Source organism: Sebastes fasciatus, chromosome 17 (assembly GCF_043250625.1).
Source record: "Sebastes fasciatus isolate fSebFas1 chromosome 17, fSebFas1.pri, whole genome shotgun sequence".
Taxonomy (NCBI): domain Eukaryota; kingdom Metazoa; phylum Chordata; class Actinopteri; order Perciformes; family Sebastidae; genus Sebastes; species Sebastes fasciatus.
In genome coordinates, this window is record NC_133811.1 from 6,434,213 (window position 1) to 6,456,637 (window position 22,425).

At 43.5% G+C, this 22,425-nt stretch overlaps 1 protein-coding gene across 2 annotated transcripts in view; it reads left to right on the forward strand.

Annotated features, from left to right (window-relative positions):
• The window catches only part of LOC141754814 (retinoic acid receptor beta-like), a 204,000-nt gene that overhangs the window by 164,784 nt on the left and 16,791 nt on the right, over positions 1–22,425 (forward strand). For both annotated transcript variants that reach the window (XM_074614149.1, XM_074614150.1), the window contains 2 exons: positions 13,821–13,997; positions 21,923–22,127. In XM_074614149.1, the coding sequence (XP_074470250.1) occupies positions 13,821–13,997; positions 21,923–22,127 (382 nt within the window). The remainder of the gene's footprint in view (positions 1–13,820; positions 13,998–21,922; positions 22,128–22,425) is intronic.

A 22,425-nucleotide genomic window follows, 5' to 3' on the forward strand; every position in this document is an offset into this window, starting at 1 on the left:
AAAACAAGGAAACATCAGCACGACTGTAATTACTGATCAAACGCACCGATAACATTAGATTCACCATCTTTTCTGAATCTGTCCAAGCATCTCCTGTAATTCGGCAAACACATAATCCACCAAAGAGCACGTGTTAAAGTATTATTTTACCGTGTGTCTCTGTAGCGTGAAATGGACGGAGAGGAAAAGCAGTCCGGTGAGAGTACCGATTAACTGCTCCCGAGCAGCCGTTTGGTCGGTCGGATGAATTTCTGACATGTCAGAAATTTTGGTTGGCCGTCTGCAGGCTCTCGCACAGTTGAAGCAGAGCCATGAGTTGTTTCCCCAACATCAGTGTGGTTTTTCTACTTTTTTTTACAGTAATAAGAGCATAGCTATCAAGTTGACAATGTATAATAGACGTTTCAGCAGACAGGATGACACAGACGATCAAGGCAGAAACATGCTGTCTTCATCAACTGTGTTATCATTAGCATTGTGACTCGTACTGACCTCTGCTATCAAACAACCTTTACCTGCCTCGGAGCTTTCAAACCAATCTTTATTGACAACTGTCAGCAGCTAGAATGGTCCACAGGAGCCGACGGGCTGCGTTTTCTTTCTATTTTACATCTGACGATCGGACCGTACAGTGTGAGCACATAAATCATGAGCTTTGGCTTTACATCACAAACGATCTACTCGTACAGTAGGAATAGGACGTACACAACAACATTTCTAAAATGGTACGGTGTATGCCCAGCTTAAGTAGAAATCTATACTGCAGATCAATGAAAGTGATCAGCTTTTTGAATCATAACGGAGCTACAACGTGTCCGTCTTTGACTCCGTGACCCCGTTTTACCAACGGCACCGTATGCTCCTTTTGATCCGGTCTTGCAAAACTAGCCGCGAGTGCAGAGCTCATAATGATAATCAATCTCTTGTACTGTACTCTAAATCCCCCCTCTAATGCAGCTCCAGAGCTCAGACGCACACTGCTGACTGTCCAGGCAAATCCTCACCAACACCACTTCTCCTTCTTCTCTCAGTAGCTATTGATTGGACATTAAGTATGATGGAAAGACAATAGAAAGCATGCATCATAATAGCACCGCGCAGCTAACACATCGTGACTTTCCAGCTGCCTCTGGTGAGACGGATCAGAGATGCTAGGAGGGTTTGTTTACCCCAGTTTTTACAAAAGCGAGAGGAGAAATTAAAAAAGATGTCACGACTGGAAGACGTTGCAGCTGCCAACATCAAACCCAGTCAGGCAGCTGCCCATCAGTCAACCAACTTGAGCCTCTAGTTTTTGACACGTCTGAAAAGTGGAATAAACGCAGCTAATCTGACTCGTCATTATACGCTTCTGTAAATCGGATTTTGTGCGCTAATGTGCGACGGAGCCAAGACGGGTGTTGAGAATGCCTGTCGGTGTTTGTGAGGGCTTTATTATCCCTGTCATATCCCAACGTCAAGGTTGAGAGTTATGCGCCGTCCCTGAACCTCCCTCAAACCCTCAAACGTCGGCGGCGAGCTAACAACCCGTGAAAGGCCACACATAGCGAGGATGGGATTCTAATCCACGCAGGACCTTGAAGAAGAATCTCGTCAGTTGGACACATCAGGCCTCGCTTGTCCGGTCTCGAAGCGGACGACCCCCGTAAAGGACTTTTACATCTGAGTGACAATGAGCTTCTCTCTCCCCTGAGGGACGCCGCTGCACTCGTCACGACTCGGTGCGAAAGTTGGAGGTCACGCGAATGTCGAGGAGAAGCCTCTAGAGCGAGCAAACCTCTTGTTTCGGCTGTGACGCTTTGACAGGCGAACGGTTGGAGCTGCAGGACGGCTGATATAGCGAGGCAGAGATAGCGAGAGCGCCGTGATTGACACGTAGGCACGGAAGCGTTGTGCAGGGAGCTGCTGACAGCGTCTAATGTGTTTGTTTTTTAAGATGACTTACAATATAGATTACAGACGGTGCAAAGTGAGCTGTGATTGACACCGACGCTTCTCAAACTTCTGTAGGGAGCGCGTGAGAGCGGGAGAGAGAGAGGGGGAGGTGTGTGTTTAATGATTCGATGGTGCTAGTTTTGGAAATCTCATGACACCTGTCAATCATGTAAAAATACTGTTTATACAAAGACAAACAAATCCGCTGATAATGTGCCAGTAATGTCTCTCTTGTTGCGGGTGATGAAAATCATTCAGTCGCTGACAATAAACTTTTGGAGCGGAGATGCTGAAATGGAGCAAATTGGCATACAGTGGAGCTATTAGGTCTCCGCTGTGTGCAGCTGTACACTGCTGCTGCTGCTGCTGTCGTTTCAGTCAGTTGTACAGTAAGCTCCCATCTCCATAACTCTGGATTTCCCCCCTCTTTTCAATCCCAACACAAAGCTTCCTAATCGCTGTAACCCCTCTCTACTCCACCCTCATCCCATTCCCCTCTCCCACGAGACACTTCCGGATTTTTACAAAATAAACAGTCTGCATTCAGACAAAAAAAAATCCACAGCTGGAAATAGTAGGACATAATAGCGAAAATCTTGCTCCCTGGTTAGCACATAAGCCAGTGTTTGCTGTTTGTTGGAGTGGCAGTCGGGCCTCAGATAAAGCCTTAATCTGGATCAGTGGTAATTATGCTTGCTCACAGACTGTGAGAAGTTCCTCATTATTACAAGCGATTGGATCCTGATGCGCCTTTTGAGTCCTCCTCGTCGGAAACAGAAGAGGAGCTCCCGCGCCCCCTAGATTAGGTTAAAGCTCCAATTATTGTGGTGAAATATTCAAATCCTAGTCTGCAGTGATTTAGGAGTTCATTGCTGGGTTAGCGGAGATAGCTGCGCGGAGTGAGAGGGCTTAGCTCGACAATGAATAACGCTTCATTGACAGTGATGGTGATGAAAAACGAGCCTGGCAGTTTCAAAGACAAAATAAAACATTAGCGCTCGGCGGGGCCCCGGCGGCTTCAGGCAGCGGCGGAGGCGGCGGCTGCTGCTGCTGCTGTACAGTACACGCACGGCCCAAGCCTGGAGATATTAGCCACATTACAGTTTGTCCGCCGTCGCCATTCGTCACAGGTGCTGGCTGCTTTTTACTGCCATTTCCCTTTCTGCATCTGTACACACGAGCCCGCTGATGTACTGCTCATTTCTACACTGCCGGCTCCTTTTTTTCTAATGTCGCAAGTTGTCTAATTTGTTTGGATAAATGTTCTTAAATGAAATTAGAAATCCCCGGCAACTTCCTTGTTTCGCTCTATTGAATTATGGGACTTGTGTAATTGACTGAGATTGCAGGGGGGGGTTGAAACAAAAAAAAGCTGCGAATTATCTCACCCTCCTTCCTCCTCAGCTCCCCCACATTTTCTTCCCTTTCCCTCTCCACCCAGAGGGAAGAGCAAGATAAGTTGCTTTAATATCAGCCACCTCCAACACCCCCCCGACATATGTGCATTGTGCAAACACACACACACACACACACACACACACACTCTCACACACACGTCTCGGCACCTCCTCCTTCCCCATCAAATCGGATGTCAATCAGTGGAATGTGCGTCCGTAGTGCTGTTGTGTCGACTGCAGCTCGTTGTCTGTGATTTAAGCACGGCCCTAATGTGCCTCTCACTTAACCCCAGATCATATTTAATGATCTCTCTCCTCTCTCTCTCTGTCTCCCTGTCTCCCTTTATCTCCCTCTCTCTCTCTCTCGCGTGGCCACAATAGATTGTTTGCTCGTGACAGTGTCCAGCAGCCGCGGTGCTAACTGCCTCACAGTAACAACCTCGGGGGGATTGATGTGCTGTGAAGCGGAGAGCTGCTCCAGCTGTCTCTCTCTACAGTCACTTCAGTGGGCCGGAGGGCGCCGCTGCATTCAAGCCCCTCTCACACTGAACGAGCTCCTGGGGCAGGGCTTAGACGGATGTTGAAGGTTGCCAACATATTGAGTACATATTGGATTTTCAGTAAAGGATGTCATATTAGTTGGTCACTTTTTTCCCCACCAGCTTATTTTTCTTCAACAGCCAACGGCTTCTGTAAAACCTGGCTCACCTTCCTGTAAATGATCAGCCTGCAGTCAGAAAGTGACCCATCAATACATATGGATATGTCTACATTACGCATGGATAGATAAAATATAGCCTAGTCTAAAAGATAGTCTACATTAGTTAGGCAGACATACAACACAATAAATGCCCAGAGAGAGAGAGAGAGCGCTTAGTGTCAGCACACCAGTAAAAAACGGCTTATTCACTGATACAAAATGTGCCATGCGCTTTGCATCTGGCGACGGCGCACCAGGATAAAGAAAAAGAGAGAAAGCTTTTTCACTCCTGCAAAAGGCGCAAAAGTGGACCTACACACAATGAGCATCTGGTGACGGCGCACCAGGATTAGGGATGCACCGAGATGACTTTTTTAGTCCCGATACCGACAGCGATACCTGAGCTTTGGCCGACACCAAGTACCGATCCGATACCAGCGTTTAATTAATAAGCTGTATGCCTCACTGTGTGGAAGTTAGTGGGATCATTCTTTTATGTGTAAGGCGACAACAGGTTGACTTAATCAATGCTTTCCTAAACTTAGTAAAACAACATGTAACAAATAAATACATAGATATAAATTTACTGAATTGTTATTATTAAAATAGTAAATCGTACACCAGCAGGGAATTAAAATTACAGTATATAATGTATATAGTATATAAACATAGAATTGAATTGATTGGCCCCATCGTCACCGATATCCAATCCAATATCGATATCGGTGCATCCCTAACCAGGATAAAGAATAATAGAGAGTTTAGAGTTTAAAATGTATTTGGTATATTGTGATTATTCAAATATGTAATTTAGCTTTGGCAATAATGTAACCTGAACATTCATGACAATAAAGCTTATTTGAATTTGAGAGAAATCTTAGTGTCAGCGCAGCAGTAGACAACAGCTTATTCACTCCTACAAATTGCGCAAAAGCGCACCAACCCACGCACAATAAGCGTCTGGCGACAGCGCACCAGGATAAATAAAAAGAGAGAAATCTTCATGTCAGCAACCAGTAGAAATCAGCTTATTCACTCCTGCAAAATGTGCAAAAGCGTAACCACTCACACACAATGAGCATCTAGTGACGGCGCACTAGGATAGAGAAACAAGAGAGAGAAATATTAGTGTCAGTAACCAGTAGAAAACAGCTTATTCACTAGTGAAAAAGGCGCAAAAGTGGACCCCCACACAATGAGCGCCTGGTGACGGCGCACCAGTATGAAAAAAAAGAGAAATCTTAGTGTCGGCGCACCGTACAACATACACAAAGTCAATAAACGGCTTAATTAAAAAGGAAGCACTTACTTTATTTGTAGACGAAGTCCATGCGCCTATCCCTCTGGACAAAGATGTCAATTACTTTGTTGTAATAGTCATCCTTGTTCGGTGTATTCTTCAGTTTCAGAAGTCTCTCCATTTCAGTGGAAATGTGAGCCAAGGACAAAAGCCTGCTCTGTCCACTCTGTTACGGCTGTAGGTGTGAAAAGGTCCTCTCCACAGATGCGGTGTGAGAAGGTATAGTTAAGACCAGCTTTAAAAGTTTTGTGGCCTGGTGGACAGTCTCCTGGAAATCATTGTCTGTCAAAAAAGTTAGCAGCTGTATAGGCATCATTCCTTGGACTGTTTGTTAACAGTATAATCCCACCAAATCAGACTTTAATCTAATAAAATCAAAGAATTTTGCGTATCTGGACAGGCTCTTCAGTTTGTTATCATCAAATTTAGCTGACATCTCTGCGAATTTCTGGCAGTCAACTAAGCCAAGAGTTAAGGTTTTTTTCACAGAAAAACCCAGACGTGGATGCAGAGACTCAGTTTGCAGATAACAATAAAAGGAATTAATTGTAAAGGGTAAGGGGGTGAAGTGGAGATTGAATGCTCGAGGAGGTAGATGGTGAGGTGAGGCGAGGTGAGGGATTGAGGAGGAAATGGCGAGGTTAGCTGAGGTGGCCGAGCAGACAGGCAGATGAGTTGGCAGGCGGTGGAGATGATCCTAAAGCCCAAGGAAACACAGGATTAAGCAGGGCAAAACACATACAAGGAGATAAGAACATAAACTAGCATCACATTCAGAGAGCACAGATTGGAACACTTGTGTGTGCTGGTGTACGCATTTTATTTTTTAACTTTACAAAAATACAATTCCTAGTAGGAATATTGTTTTTTGCATTCCTCAAAACAATATAAACAGATTCAAAACATGTAGGCTTACTAAGAAATAAATAAAATCAACAGTGATTTGGAGAATTATTCTAATTTATTAGAGTACAAAACATCAATTAATATGCTCTCCTCAAAGCCACCAGACTCCATTGACAGAAACAGTCATTTTACTTTGCCGATTGTAAAACACATTTCATTCAAACTCGACAGAAACTAAATGAAAGTCATCAAAACCATCTTTGTTTGTCTTTCCACTGTTCCAACAATCACCAACTCTGGTTTGGTCAAAATAAACCTTCAATTCACCGAGCTAGATGTGAAAAGAAACAGTCGCTATGCTCTTCTCAAAGCCACCAGACTCTATTGAAAAACACAGTAATTTTACTTCGCCAATTGTAAAACACACTTCATTCAAACTCAACAGAAACAAAATAAAACTTATCAAAACCATCTTGGTTAATCTTTCCACTGTTCCAACAATCAGCAACTCTGGTTTGGTCGAAATAAACCCTTAATTCATCCAGCTAAATGTGAAAAGAAACTGTTGTTTTGCTCTCCTCAAAGTCACCAGACTCCATTGAGAAACACAGTAATTTTACTTCGCCGATTGTAAAACACACTTCAAACTCAACAGAAATAAAATAAAAATCATGAAAATCATAGAGCCTTTCCACTGTTCCAACAATCAGCAACTCCAGTTTGGCCGAAATGAACCCTTAATTCACAGAGTTAGATGTGAAAAGAAACTGTTATTATGCTCTCCTCAAAGACGCCAGACTCCATTGAGAAACAGTAATTTTACCTCGCCGATTGTAAAACACACTTCTTTCAAACTCGACAACAGTTTGAATTGTGTTGAAAGGCAATGTGAAGTAAGCTTTTAGACCTATATAGACTTATAGACCTACTGAATGATTGAATATGAAATTCAAGAAAGAGACCTTTCTGGTCTCTAAATTTCAGGGGTGTGTTGGGGGAACTTGAACTCATGAACTTCTAAAAATCTGGCTACAGCCTGGATGTTATCATATAATTATCTACTTTTCCTTCAGTTATTTTTGTACTTTATCTGCTTTTACGTTCCTAATTTACCCCGTTTTATCAGCACATTCTATCATATTTTAGGAATATCGCTACCACTACAGTTTTAAAAATTTCACGTTATTGTCACTTTTTTTGGGAAACAGGCTTGGACCCAAACGCAGGAGGCAGAGTTTAATGATTTAATAACAAAAAAACGTACCAACAGAAAATGTGGATGGTCAGGCAGGCAGGTTACAGAGAAGCAAATTCACAAAGTTTGGTAACAAATAACAAAGTTGAAGGTCAAAAAACACTGGGCAAAAAACTCAGAGAAGGGTGAAACATTATACTGTACATGAGAACGATGACGAACTGACACAGAAACAGGGAAACACACAGACTAATTACACTGAGGAGGCAAGGCTAATTAGGTGCAGGTGAAACCAATCAGGGCAGGTAGACAATCACAAAGGCGGGAAAATACAAAGGCAGGAAGTAATACTAGACATGACACACACAGTGAGTATTTCAAAATAAAACAGGAAACACTAAACGAAAGAAACAAGCAATATAACAGAAAACTCAAAAACCTAGAAACCAAAATCCTCTAAACAAAGTCAGAGGCCACTAAAAAGATAAAACACAAGATTGTCTAAAGTCTTAACAAAAAGTCCAAGGATCTCTGGCAACAGAGTCAGGCTGTGACAGTTATGGCTTATGGTAAGTCGGGTTGGGAAAAAAAATTGATTCACTTATGTATCACGATTTCTTTCTTTACGATTTTGAAATAGAATTTTTAATGCCAAAATTGATATATTTGCTTCATTTGAGTCTATGCAGAGTTAGAAGAAAGTTACCGCTTTTATTGTTGTAGTCTGAGTAACGGGACCTCATACCCGTTCCGTATCCTTCAACCAAAATAAGGTGTTAACAAAGGGAACTACATAGTATCCCAGAAGTATAAAACAGGACATGTCCCTTATTAATTAAAAAGAAAATACCACTAATTTGTGAGGGAAATGTCTTTATTCTTTGATTTTTTTATCAGGACATCTCTGACTACATACATGTTGAAAATCAAAATTTCTACTGTATTAATTTAGATATTTTCCAAAGTAAAATTCCCTAGAAGTCCCTAGAAGTGTATGATTCAACTTTTTCCCATGGTCTAGTGTTAAAAAAGTGAACAAAAATCACAATAAATTGTAATATTGAATCGCAATATATATCGAACCGGCACCCAAGTATCGTGATAGCATCGAATCGGGAGATAAGTGTATCGTCCCAGCCCTAATGGTAAACTGGTAAGAGTTGTTCAAGTTTCAATGCAATTCAATTAAGTTATTTTTTTCTGACAATCGCTCATGTAGGAAGGTGAAGAGAAGAAAAACTGACCACTGGAGCCCTAAGTTGTAATTGTTTGAATTTTGGGATCCACCAATAAAATTCAAATGCTTCTAATCATGTGCAGAAGACCTCGTAAATGAATTCCCTTAGTCTGGGTTATAGTGTAGAGTTGTTGGTCTGAATGCTGCTCCACAGGCTTTTCTACCCCGACAAGAATAACACTCAGAGAACGACAAATTATACCATATTTAGCATAAATGCAGATTACATAACACTCTTGTGACTAGAAAATCTTATATTCTGTCTCTTTCTTCTGCTGTGTTCTTCTGAAAGTGTGTACGCTCCCTCGGTTTGACTGTTAAAAGTTAAGAAGTTTAAAATCAGAATATACGATTGACTTGTTAGACGCTGAAGACTAACTTTCTTATTTATGTTCCGCTGTAATATTCTCTTTGTCTGGGTTTTGTTTAGTTATATAATGCTTTATTTTCCTATAGTCAAGTGCTTTGTCTGTCAATTCTATTTATTATTTAACTGCTTGTACAACTTTCTTTAAAACTGCAAAGACTGAAAGAAGGGTTTATTCTCATCTACCAAAAGAAGCAGGAAAGTCAGATATAACCAAATTAAATATCAAAACTAATTGTTAACTAAAACGTTAACGTTATAGGTCAATAATATTGGCTGAAACAGACAAAGTATGTTTCTCTGTCTGTCTCTAAATCCAGTCTGACTGGAGATACTTTGCTTTATTTTTCATCACAGTTGTTTATGCTGAATAAACAGCGTAAATGTCCAAGGAGTTTGTTCGGAGACACAAAGCACTCTGTCTGTTTGCAGTTGAATTTATGATCTGAAAATAAAAGGCTATGCAATAGTCAATTGCAGTTGCACAAAGGCTTTGTTTCCACCTCTCCTGAGGCCTGTGAATCATACTGTACTCTGTACGCTCCGAACATATCACAATGCTTCTGCAAGCCCCGGCCGTGGCACAAACCTTGTTGATGCTTTCAAGAGCACTTTATATATTGCTGTTTGTTTACATGCTGAAGCTCTAGCCCGGTTACAAATCAAAAATAGGGGAAGCATGTGGACTCAACTGGAAACACGTGGGCAAGCGAGTAAAACTGTATTAAAGACTTTAGTTTGCACTAGTGCCTGAGTGGTACATGGTCATGTCTGATGTACAAGATTAGGCTAGTGCATCAGTATCCACTTGTATGCTAGCTGATACTTGACAATAAATTGCAGTAAAATAACACCAAAGATGTGGATGAGGTCAATTAGAGCAGTCAGGAGATTTTATTCTTCTTCTATCGTCTTTAAAGATTCATATCTGCAGTACACCTTTGAGCCACATGAGGGAGCCTGAATGTTTGTATTGACCTGATAATTTACCCTTTGCTAAGTCCCACCCCACAAACGCAAACTGGCCAATCATAGCACAGCATCGGCCAGTTCTGACCAGGGTCCGACAACTATCCGGCTGTGCTCCATATAGACTCGCATGCAATCTTTCCTTAATTTTCAGGCTGGTTTTGTGGATTTCGAGCTAGTCATGGTTAAACGTTGTGCATGGGGCACCTGTCATTGTGACACTTGTTACCCGGAGAGGTTGGAAGGGGATATACGTTTCTAAAACATTACATTTCTACATAAAAACCCGTGACGGTAACATTAGCAGAGTGCATTAGCACATCATTAACTAGCATTAAAGGTCCCATATCGTGCTCATTTTCAGGTTCATGCTTGTATTTTGTGTTTCTACTAGAACATGTTTAAATGCTGTAATGTTCAAAAAACACATTATTTTCCTCATAGTGTCTGCCTGAATATACCTGTATTTACCCTCTGTCTGAAACACTCCATTTTAGTGCATTTCAATGGAATTGCAACGGAATTGCATTGCTAGGCAACAGTTTGGGTCCATGTTTACTTCCTGTCAGCTGATGTTATTTACATCCACTGCAACAGGAAATAAACTGGGACACATTGAGAATGTTTACATTTAAAACCGTTAAATGGTCTAAATATTGTATATTTTGACATCACAAATGGACAGAAATCCTAACGGCTTGTTTCAAACGCGCAATTTCTGAATATGGGCTGTGTGTTTTTTTTTTAAAAACCAAAGAAAAGGATGTTCCAGTTCAAAAGGTCAAAGCAACCACAAGTTGGTCCTGTCTTGGCTTTTCTGGTGTCTCGTAGATTGTGTAAAGAAGACGCGTCCCTCGTCAGTGTGTTGGCGTTGGTGTGTGTCACCTCCTCCTCCTCTGTGAGTGTGTGTGCTGCTGTGTCCTTGCTACATGTGGAGACTCGCTCATGTGGAACAGATGGGCTATTCCATGTAAACCATCAGAAAACAAACAAATGATCATCAGATGCTTCAGCCAGCACACTATACGGCTTTCCCCTCGCTACACCCAAACAATTCCCCAACTGCTGCTCGTTCTCCCCCTCCGTCTATCCGAGTCTGTCCATCACAACATCTTCTGCTCAAATGGCCTTTTCTTTCTCTCTTTTTTTCCTCTTCCTCTTCTCCTCCTGGCGGTTTCCTGTCCTTTCAAACTCAGAGCAGCTCTGGTCAATGTTCACTCAAGAACGCATTGTTGAAAAGAAGGTCAAGCTAATAGATCCTTTGAGTAAAGAATTGGAAAAATGTCATTAATCTGAGTTATTACTGGAGAGACCCATCGTGTTCTGACCAGACTAAAGCACAGGGGGAAACATTTTGTCGGAACATTGAATACCTTTTACTATTTACCAATATTATATGGACTAAATGACTGAATATCTTTTTCATTAAATTGGGAAAATAATCAACAGAATAATTTATAACTGAAAAAATCCTTAGCGGCATGCAGCCCCAGTCCACAGTAAACAGGAACTAAACATATTTATCAAACACTGCAGAACTTTGAATGCATTTCTTATGCTTTCTCTCAGATAATCAGCTATTAATGATGGAGCTAAAAAATAATAAAGAAGAAATTATGACTAATTAACAAACTAATATTGTTGAAAGAATGATTTCTCTTGGCAAAGATCTTAAATAATAGGGGTGGGGGGAAAAAAACGATACAGCTATGTATCGCAATTTTTTATTTTTTTTTTAAATCGATTTTTTAATGCCAGAATCAATATATTTGTTTCATTTGAGTCTTTGCGGAGGTAGAAGGAAGTTACCGCTTTTATTGTTGTAGTCTGAGTAACCAAAACAAACCGCAGTCGGTCGCAGCAAGCTGAAACGAGAACGTAGAAAAACGGCGGAGGGGATATGATCACATTTTAAATCCAACGTGGATAAACACTACACATACCTACAGTAAAGTATGGAAATACTTTGGGTTTCACACATTGGCAGGAAAAGCAGAGCTAGACATCACGGCTAAAGCTGCATGCTAACTCTGTCATGGACAGGAAACGTTATCGTATTGAGGTAACGTGCGGTCAAGCCAGCCGTCACTCATCTTTGTGGTCAAATCAGCTGACGCTACAACTGTAGAGCACCCATATACTGACATTTATGTTAAATGCATTCAAACGACCCCGATGGAGCTGATCATGGATGTATAAAGAGAACGGAGCTGACGGGAGAGCTAGAGACGGACTTGGAGAAGTTAGTGGAAGACTACACGTGTGACTACGTCCGGTTTTCAAAATAAGGTGTTAACAAAGGAAACTATATAAAATGCATACTGTATATGGAAATAAGATTGATTGGATTATATTCACCAGAAGTATAAAACATTACATGTCCCTTATAAATTAAAAAGAAAATACCACTAACTTGTGAGGGACATGTCTTTATTCTTTGATTTTTGGGTTGCTGGAAAAAATGACAATGACTGATATATTTGACTTCAGGACATCTCTGACTACATACATGCTGAAAATTAAACATTTTTACCGTATTAATTCAGAGATTTTACAAAGTAAAAGTCCATGGTCTATGTTAAGGAATTATTCCTTAAGAAAAGGGCCCTCTGTAATATACTGTATATATTGAAACCACTTGCTGGGTACCCCAGGTCACTGGTCAATCTCTAGCTGTGTCTCACTACCCCGCGGCACATGTTGAAGGCCTCTGATAATCGGCCAGCCTGTTCTCTTGTCTACCTCCCAAGGTTGGCGGAAAGGGTGGAGGGGGCGGGGGGGATCTCACACAACAGTGGCAGACATGCACACATTCCTGACTCACTGATATCCATGTGTTGTTTTGTAGACAATTACCATGTTTGGGTTATCGCGCCTGTTTGCCTCCAGCAAAAAAGTCTTCTCTGAGGAGAGGCTCCTCAGAATTGGGTTAGCTGCACACTTGCTGACTCCTTGAATTCAAGACATAAATAAATAAACCTCCAGTGTAAGTCGTTCCTGGTCTCCGGTCCACTTTTCAGTCTCCAATTAATTGCTCTAAAAATTCCTCCACAGTCTAGTGTTAAAAGAGTTAACAAAAATAAATCGTAATATCATCGCAATACATATCGAATCGGCTCCTAAGTATTGTGATGGTATCAAATCGTGAGAAAGGTGAATCGTCCCAGCCCTAGTAAATAATAATCAGAAAGACCAGATCAGAGGTGGATGACATGATTTTTAATCAAATGTCATAAATCAACAATCTCACCTTAGTTTACACATCACCTCCCATGAGAAAAACCCCCAGGATTCATGCTTCTCTTCCTCTCCGCCCTCCCACAATGCCTCTCTGCTCTCACATACTTAACTTTCGTCCCTTTCATCTGTCATTTCCTCTCTTTCTTTCCTCTCTCTGGTGTCTTACAGCACTTTTACTTACACTTTTCCCTCTTTCCGCATATTGCGATCTGTGACTATGTCTTCATTGCTCCCCGGCTCCCACCCATCCCCCGCTCCCCCTCCAGTGTTTGTGTAGGTTTCTGGACCGTATAGCTGTATTAATGGCACCTCTGCCTTCAAACCGCTCTGTGCTACCTGTCACAGCTCTGTTTCTGCATCCCATCATCGCCAAAGCATCCCACTGACACTGTTATGCTCATTATCGCAGGGCCCCGGCCACCCGGCTCAGCTCAGCGTATTCGCAACAACAATCCTGCCAGTGTTTTTTGAGAGCTCAGGTCTTATGGAGCCTATTTACTGTATGTAAGTGTGACACATATAGAGCAGAGTGAAGAGGGAGCACTGAGGAGATCATTAGCAGCAGTCTGTGCAATGACGAAAGTAGCTGCCTCTTCGCCTGACGCCTTACTCTCTGTTTATGTGTGTGTTGCAGAACTCGAGTGCAGACCACCGTGTGAGGCTGGACCTGGGCCTGTGGGACAAGTTCAGCGAGCTGGCCACCAAGTGCATTATCAAGATCGTGGAATTTGCCAAACGAGTGCCTGGCTTCACAGCGCTGACCATCGCGGACCAGATCACGCTCCTGAAAGCTGCCTGCCTGGACATTCTGGTGGGTGCATGGTGCTTTTATTTTGGAGGAATAATTTAGTTGTTTAGGGAATGAGACTGTTGTTGAAGTGGCTGCATTGTGGAGCATTTGTTGGTATAGCAAGCTCAGCACAACAGTTTCTGACATCAGCCCCAAATGTTGCATAGATATTTTGAGTATGCAGTACATCACACTGGAAAAAAAAGAAATGTGCTTAATAGGGATGCACCGATACCAGGTACAAGTACTTACATTTGGGTACGCGCCGATACCGAGTACCGATACGAGTACTTCTCTGTGCCAAAAGACCCTCGTTAACAGCCAGCTGGAGCGTGTGAGCGACACACGGCAGGCTGGGGAGTCCCCCATACGAGGCGGTGCGCTGCGGCCGGCTCTAGGTCGGCTTGGAAAAGCTCGGGGCGAAGGTGGCTCGCGGCAGCTTTACAGCGCTCCCCGTCTGGACCTCGCCGCACCGTGACGGGCCTCCCTGCTCCCGGTCGATTGTCAACCACGTCGTGCCGCACCCCACGTAAAAGGCGCCAGGGGTTTGTGGCGATGTTGGCAACCCATCCAACCTGTCTTGAAACACGGACCAAGGAGTCTAACGCACGTGCGAGTCAGAGGGTGCAAGCAAAACCCCGTGGCGCAATGAAAGTGAGGGCCGGTGCGCGCCGGCTGGGGTGGGGTTCCGGCCCAGCGGGGTCAGGCGCACCAACGGCCCGTCTCGCCCACAATGTCGGGGAGGTGGAGCGTGAGGACCCGAGTACGAGTACGGGTACATGAGCACAGTATCGGACTAGGGATGCACCGATACCCGATACTGGTATCGGGTATCGGTGCATCCCTAGTACTTAAAGATTCCTCTGGGATCTTCAGTTTTCTTTCCCACAAAACGGGGCGCGGCCTTGACTTTTTGCAAAGTACCCGTATATATGTGCCGATGCGATATATACGTTGGCCACAAAGAAAATGAAAACTTTCTGGTCTTGGCATATTTTCACGTTTGCTTGCTTCGTGCACAGCATTCCAGTCCCATGCAGTCTCTTTCCTGCCTTTTTTATCTACATTACTCATCAGACTGTGAACCAGTTTTCATTTAACCCAAAGAAGTTTAGATGTTTCTTCAGTATAAACTCTCTAAAATATTCAGTAATGAGCTTAAAAACCCTCCCAGAACTGTTCACAGCAGTGACATAACACAGTTATATAAACATACCTCTTTACCAGACAAGGAGTTGTCTACTTCAGTGTATTCTAATATTTATTTCCTCTTTTCCCCTGTTGTTCCTGGGTGTGTAAGAATCCATTCATTCGTTTTGACTGTGCGGTGAGTCAATATAGCCTCAGATCTCTGGGGGGGATTGGTGGGTTTAACCTCAAGCCCAGCTCCCATTAGACCAATCCTCAAACCTTATTGGATGACCTACTCAGCTGGCCAAATGGGAGTGAAGAAGATCCGATTAATTGATCATGCCAGTCAATTCGATTCTTCATGTGGAGTAGCGGTCTGTAGCGGAGATTAGATTACACACACAGAAACATTTTTCAGCCTCTAATCTTTTTTGGGACAGTTTTTTTTTTTATATACTGTATATCGGGCAGTCGCTCGCTCTGCATTTGTTCAAGACGCCGTGCGTTCTTTATAGAGTACAGCTGCAGAAATGTCTGCAGAGTCGGCTGACTGTTTGTTTGTTGTTTAGGAGTTGTTAAGTGGAGCGATGTACTGTACTAATGCAGCCGCAGTAATGAGATGGAAAAAGGCAAATGTCTGTCTCTCTTCCTCTTCTGTCTCCCTCATGCATGCTTGGCTGTTGTAGGAGGGATGTAGGGGGGGTGATTTGATTAGCATTCATTGCTCAGAGGGAGAGGAAGGAAGAGAAAGTGGGAAGAAAGTGATGACAGGCTTGTTATTTGTCATCTGGTCATAATTTGTGACCCGGAGTATAATTCTGAGTTTGACTCTCAGTAGTAGTTTTGAGCACAGGATGGCTTTAGACAGCTGTCTTTCGACTTGATAGAACTATTATAGTATAATCACATAAACCTAGTTCATATTTTCATTGTCAATTAATCTCTTAATCTAAAAGAAACCAGAAAACACTCAGACAGACAGACAGACAGACAGACAGACAGTTAGCTAACTGTAAGTGCCTGCTGTGACTCATTATTATTATGTAGCTTATTACTACACCATGGTACAAATTTGGCATTTAGTTTGATTCTATTGAGTAAAGTCAAAGAGAGGTGCACCTGAATGCACCGCTCCTCCAGTGTGTCTGAGATGACTCCGTGTCGTCAGACTCACACAGACACATCCTGGAGACTTTTTCATTCTGTTTCTTCTCCAGACATTCTGCTGCATCACCAGACGACTACAATTATGTAACAGACAAAAATAGAAGCATGACACATTTTCGCTGTGATGGACTACGCAAGCTGATTTTCAGACTTTGGTAAAAGCAATGTCTGCTTGAAAGTTTGGAAAACTAAAAACACTATAGTTTGTGATGTTAGCTGAGGATAAAGATAATGAGCTACACGCTAAAAACACATGTTGTTGTAACTGCACTTAAGTGCTTTATTAGTTTGGTGAGTCAGTTTAACTCAATTTTGTGCCATTTTCTAATAAAGCATGCTGTAGAGAGGCTTTATGAGGGAATCCGGTAGCTGAGTGATTACAACGCATACCATAATGTCCCTGTTTCGATTCCAGCAGCAATCACTCTCTTGTTGCATTTCCTGTCTGTATTAATAAAGACAAATGCAAAAATGCCCTCCAAAAATTGTTTTGTCTAAGTTGTAAAAACCCTTATTAACATTTAGAAGTACTGACTTAGTTATTAACATTTACATTTATAGCTGCAGACCTTTTTAACTTTCTTAACAGCGTTATAAAAAAGAAATCTAAAGATAAACACAGGATTTTTTTACAATCTGGCAACCCAAATGTTATTTTTACTGGCTTATTACTGATATACGTATGTGGTAGATTTGGGTCGATTTCCGGTTTTGCCGGTCTGGTCCGGTGTCAGACTTACACCGGTTTGATTTTATGCCAACGGGTTGAACCGGCATTTGTCATTTTGACACGTTCTGGCAAATTAAAATGTAGCCACCATCAGCAACAGGTGCCAACGGCGTCACGGCATTAAATCCAGCTTGTATTGCAATAGTAACTTGAATTGCACTCGGAGAGCTTACAGCTGGCGGTACCGTGAGGTGGTCGGGTGATTATTAACACGGTGTGTTTCCGTGTAACGTATTGGCGGATGCCTCTCTCATTCAGCAGCCTTGTTATGTCTGTATAACGTTACACTACGTTGTCTCTCATCCCGCCATCTACCGCTTTGTTCTTTCTCACCGCGGACTGCCAGCAGCTTCTGCACACAAATCCACACACGTATCTCTCTGCTCTCAGAAGGAGGAAGGAGGCGGGGTCACGCGTCATCAACGCGTCATCAGCTACACTGTGCATGTGTTATACCCTGTGGTCTTAATGCTCAGGCTGATCGGAATCCTTAAAAATATTCCTGAATCCGGATCATGATCCGGATCGCCACCAAAATCGAATGGATTGTTCATTGTGCCACACCCCACCCCTCCAAAAGATTTCATTCAAATCAATCGTGGACTTTTGGAGTAATCCTGCTAACGGACAAACAAACAAATAAACAAACAAACAAACAAACAAACAAACAAACAAACAAACCAACGCCAGTGAAAACATAACCTCCTTCCTAGGCCTTCAGGGTAATGAGCTATATGACAACATGATTAACATAATACTATGTTTGTTTATAAACGGTTTAACGGAGCCACTAATATCTGACAGGCCGTGCGCATCTGTCGAGCTGATGCCAGTGACTCGACATAACACCAGCAGCATGAAGGAGATCACATTTCAGTCGAGGGGGAAGGCGAAGACATTGTGTTTGTTTACTAGAATGTTCATGTGTTTTTTGGGGTGACGAGACAAGACGGGCTTCCGTCAGCCAGTATATTACAAGCCCGGCGGCCCGTAACGTTAGCGAGTGTGCGGTTGAGAGAGAGAAAGAAGAGAGGGAGAGGGAGCGAGCTTGTGACGACGGCGAGTAGGAAGTTAGCAGTAACGTTATACTGTAGCTGTGAACATAGCAGTGCAGTGTGTGTAAAGTTCAGACTGTCGGTGAATAAACGCTACAACTCAAAACCCAAGCCAAGTCTCAGCGTCTGGCTGACCACCTGCTGATTAAAGTGAAGGCGGTTAGCCCACGAAGCTATCAACAACAACGGTCCAGACTAGGGATGCACCGATACCACTTTTTTTCAGACCGAGTACAAGTACAAGTACTTACATTTGGGTACTCGCCGATACCGAGTACCGATACGAGTACCGATACGAGTACTTCTCGCGGTGCGCCGCGACTGGCTCTAGGTCGGCTTGGAAAGGCTCGGGGCAAAGGTGGCTTGCAGTTGCAGCTTTACAGCGTTCCCCGCCCAGACCTCGCGGCACCGTGGACAAAGGGCTCGCTGCGCCCTCTCTCCCCTCCGGGGGCAGCCCGGTGCGACTGTCGACCCAGTGCGCCCCAACCGCGTCGTGCCGCCAGATCGAGGCTCGGCCCGCGTAAAAGGAACCAGGGTTCTGCGGCGATGTCGGCAACCCACTCGACCCGTCTTGAAACACAGACCAAGGAGTCTAACGCATGCGCGAGTCAGAGGTTGCAAGCAAAACCCTGTGGCGCAATGAAAGTGAGGGCCGGTGCGCGCCGGCTGAGGTGGGATCCCGGCCCAGCGGGGTCAGGCGCACCACCGTAAAGTGGTATCGGAGCCGTTGCATCGGAGCCGTTCTGCGACTACGAGTACATGAGGACAGTATCGGACCCGATACCCGATACTGGTATCTGTATCGGTGCATCCCTAGCCCAGACTCACTTAAGGTGGGCTGTTAAGGTGGATCAGCCATTCTCATTTTGTGACAAGCAGCTGCTGAGTCAAATGTGACACCTAGTGGTGTAATTCAGTATACCGGTCCGTTCCACTGTTGTGGCTTAATATCAAACCAGTTTGAAAATGTTTACACCGGCCAAACTTTAATATTTAGGAAATATGTTAGTATATTTATTAGTAAATGATTTATTAACCATTAATTTAACAAAGGGTACCTTTTTTACAACATAGTAAATGCTCCTTGCAGCCTGGTGTCCTTAAAGGACATGTTAAATGAGCGAGCAAGTGACATACAGGTTGATCTGCATTTTTGTGAGGGAATGCAAAAATCAACATTACAATTTATGCATGAAGATGCATATTTATGTGAGGTGTAAATGCAAAGTAGCTAAATCATAGCCGGACTGGATAAATGAATGCTGATGAAACATACAGTATTTGTTATTCAGTGTGTGTGTGTGTGTGTGTGTGTGTGTGTGTGTGTGTGTGTGTGTGTGTGTGTGTGTGTGTGTGTGTGTGTGTGTGTGTGTGTGTGTGTGTGTGTGTGTGTGTGTGTGTGTGTGTGTGTGTGTGTGTGTGTGTGTGTGTTTTAACTGGCTCAGTTTCATTGGCATATTAATAGATGGATTTTTGGAGTTTGTGTTGAGTATTAAGTCATACTTGTCAGATGTGACAAAGCGGTGAAGTGAACTCCCAGGGACACAGAGGTGAGAAGTTGAAGGCTCGCTGTGATGACTTTCTGGCTCACGCTCAGCCATCAGCATCCGCTCACCAGCACATTTCTATGGTGAAGGGCGTAGATATTGTGCACAAGGGCTGGGTGAGGGAGTGTCAGAGGAAAGATCAAACACTGGGTGTGCGTATATGTGTGTGTGAGCGAGAGTGTGTGAGTGTGTCTAAGCGCAGGCCTGGCCAGCCGGTGCGAGTCACCGCCAGTAGCCATGTTTTATTCTGTTTCATGTTGCAGACACGCCTGCCACTCACTGTCAGAGCCAGCCCACTCAAATAGCTTCAAAGGCTACTGTCGGCTTCACATCCACCATCAGTTGCTTCATTAGGTGTAGAACACACACACATAAACACACGCATGCAGTGCAGCAGGAGACCCAGAGGTTATTCTCTCCGAGTGTGCGGAAGGTCATTGTTTTGGTTGTTGTCTCCGCTGCTCTTTATGGGAATCTTGTTCGACCTGGTTCACACTTCTGACATCGCATCTCATTCTAGAGTCTATACCTGCGCTGGTTATCAGGTTATCATCAGTCACGGGTAGGAAACCACGGCCTTCTGAACCCCCTTCCCTCGTGGGGGGAAAAGGCAAACCAAGGAGTATAGAAGCAAAGACGGGAAATTCACCAATAGCTGCTAGATGGCGCTGCGGTAGCGCTGCCGCCATTTTGGACTGAATACGCCAATGATTCCATAGCCATGGATGTCTAAAGAGACGTCTGTAAATCAGAGGATACTTTTTTTCGAGGCAAATCAAATTCCCAGTACGAACACTTAAATAGCCGTCATTTATATCATTATGTCCTAAAAGTTTCACGAACAGCCGAATCCAGAGTTATTTTCCTCGGCATAATAAACGTGCATCAGACCCACGGGACTGCACCGCCCTGCACGCTCATATCCGGTTCTGCCGGCTTCCTGCTAGCTGTATGCGGCTGTAATAATGAATATATTGGCTGTAATTCATCACTTTTATTATCTTATAATACACCCATGGGCTGTATGCTGTCAGCCTGTACCGTGGTGGATGTATTAACGTCTCTGTTCCCAAACAACCGGCTATCGGCCAGTAGCTAGTAGCGCTAGTAGCATGACATCAACAGAATTTAATGTTGTTGTAGGCTATTTACTAACACGCAGGGCAAAAGGGGCACAGGGCACCACCTCTTCTACATCCATGGTCTGTAGGCTATTTTACATCTGTTTTGTTTTCTTTCTTTTTTTTTCATTTTTTCAGCAAAATGCAAATCCTCCTCACAAATAATTGCATCATCATATGAGCTGTGTGTGCACTTCTTCAGCAGAATATAGTGACAGCGGGCTGGGGTGCAAAATGCATGACAGCCATGAGCCTCCTCCTCCTCCTCCTACCACACAAAACCAACAGCGTTTCATGTACCATGACACATCCATGAAGCCTGCACATCATGGCAGCGTGCACACAGCCAAGCAACCGTTAGTGACACTTCAGAACCATGGACAGTGAATCCACCACCACAAACAAGCAATACTGTTAATAAATAATATTAGTAGTTTGGCACAGCGACCTACTAAATGCATATGTTACGGTTTATTTGGGAAAACAGTCATTGTGCAGAATTATCGGCATAATGTTGGTGAATTTACAAAATGACTGGAAGTTCTGCATGATGACAGTTTTCCCGGTAATCTGTCTTTTTTTTTATCTCTGTTTTGGTCTCCACCAACTCCAGAGAAAATGATCTGGCTCTTTAGCTGCTAAATGCTCCACTATGTTCACCAGCTAATTGCATACTGTGTTTGTGTGCTGTTTGCTGCTGGGCAGGTAGTGTACAGTGGGTTTATCAGATTGTTTTCCATGAAGAGTTTTGTCAATATACAAAATATTGATTACTGCAGCTCTAAATGTAATATGTCAATGCTGTGAGCATCACAAGCGAGTGGTTATCATGGTGAACTTGGATTTGGTAATAATGCAGTTATAAATGTTGATAATAATGATGATGAAATGATTAATAAATTGTTAATAAATGGATTTGGGTGCAGCCCTTTTCTGAAAGTACGTGGTCATATGGTCTAATCATCAGTCAAAGGGATTTTTCACAACCTGGCAACTGATGATTTAATGCTTTTCTGGAATGATTTCCACACTGACAATAGCCCGAGGTAAACGCTCAATCTGTCAGTTTTGGCAATAAAAACTGCTCAACTTAAAGATGTTCAAAGCCAAACTCTCTAAATCAACCCTGTCACTTAAAGTTTCTTGTCCACTAAATCCCTGCTGACTCATCCTCTCTTTCCCTCCCTGTTGTCAGATCCTGCGCATCTGTACGAGGTACACCCCCGACCAGGACACCATGACCTTTTCGGACGGGCTGACCCTGAACCGGACGCAGATGCACAACGCTGGCTTCGGCCCGCTCACCGACTTGGTGTTCACTTTTGCCAACCAGCTGCTGCCCATCGAGATGGACGACACGGAGACAGGCCTCCTCAGCGCCATCTGTCTCATCTCTGGAGGTGGGCGAGCCGGGGCACAGCGCTGGGCATATTTAGTGAGGGAGAGGGGAGGGGAGAGGAGGGGACGGCAGGTTTGTTAAGAAAGGGAATAGATAAGGTCTTTAGGGATCTGGCAGAAATGCCTCAGACCATCTGAGTGGGCGTGCCGGCGTACATGTTTGATTGACAACTTGGCTGGGAGGAGCAAGGAGAGACAAAGTAAACAAATGTATGTTAGTAGTGAAGATAATTTAGCATCTGAAATGACAGGTGTTGACCTTCACAGGTACATTTTAAAGCTATTCAGTCTGCTACAGCT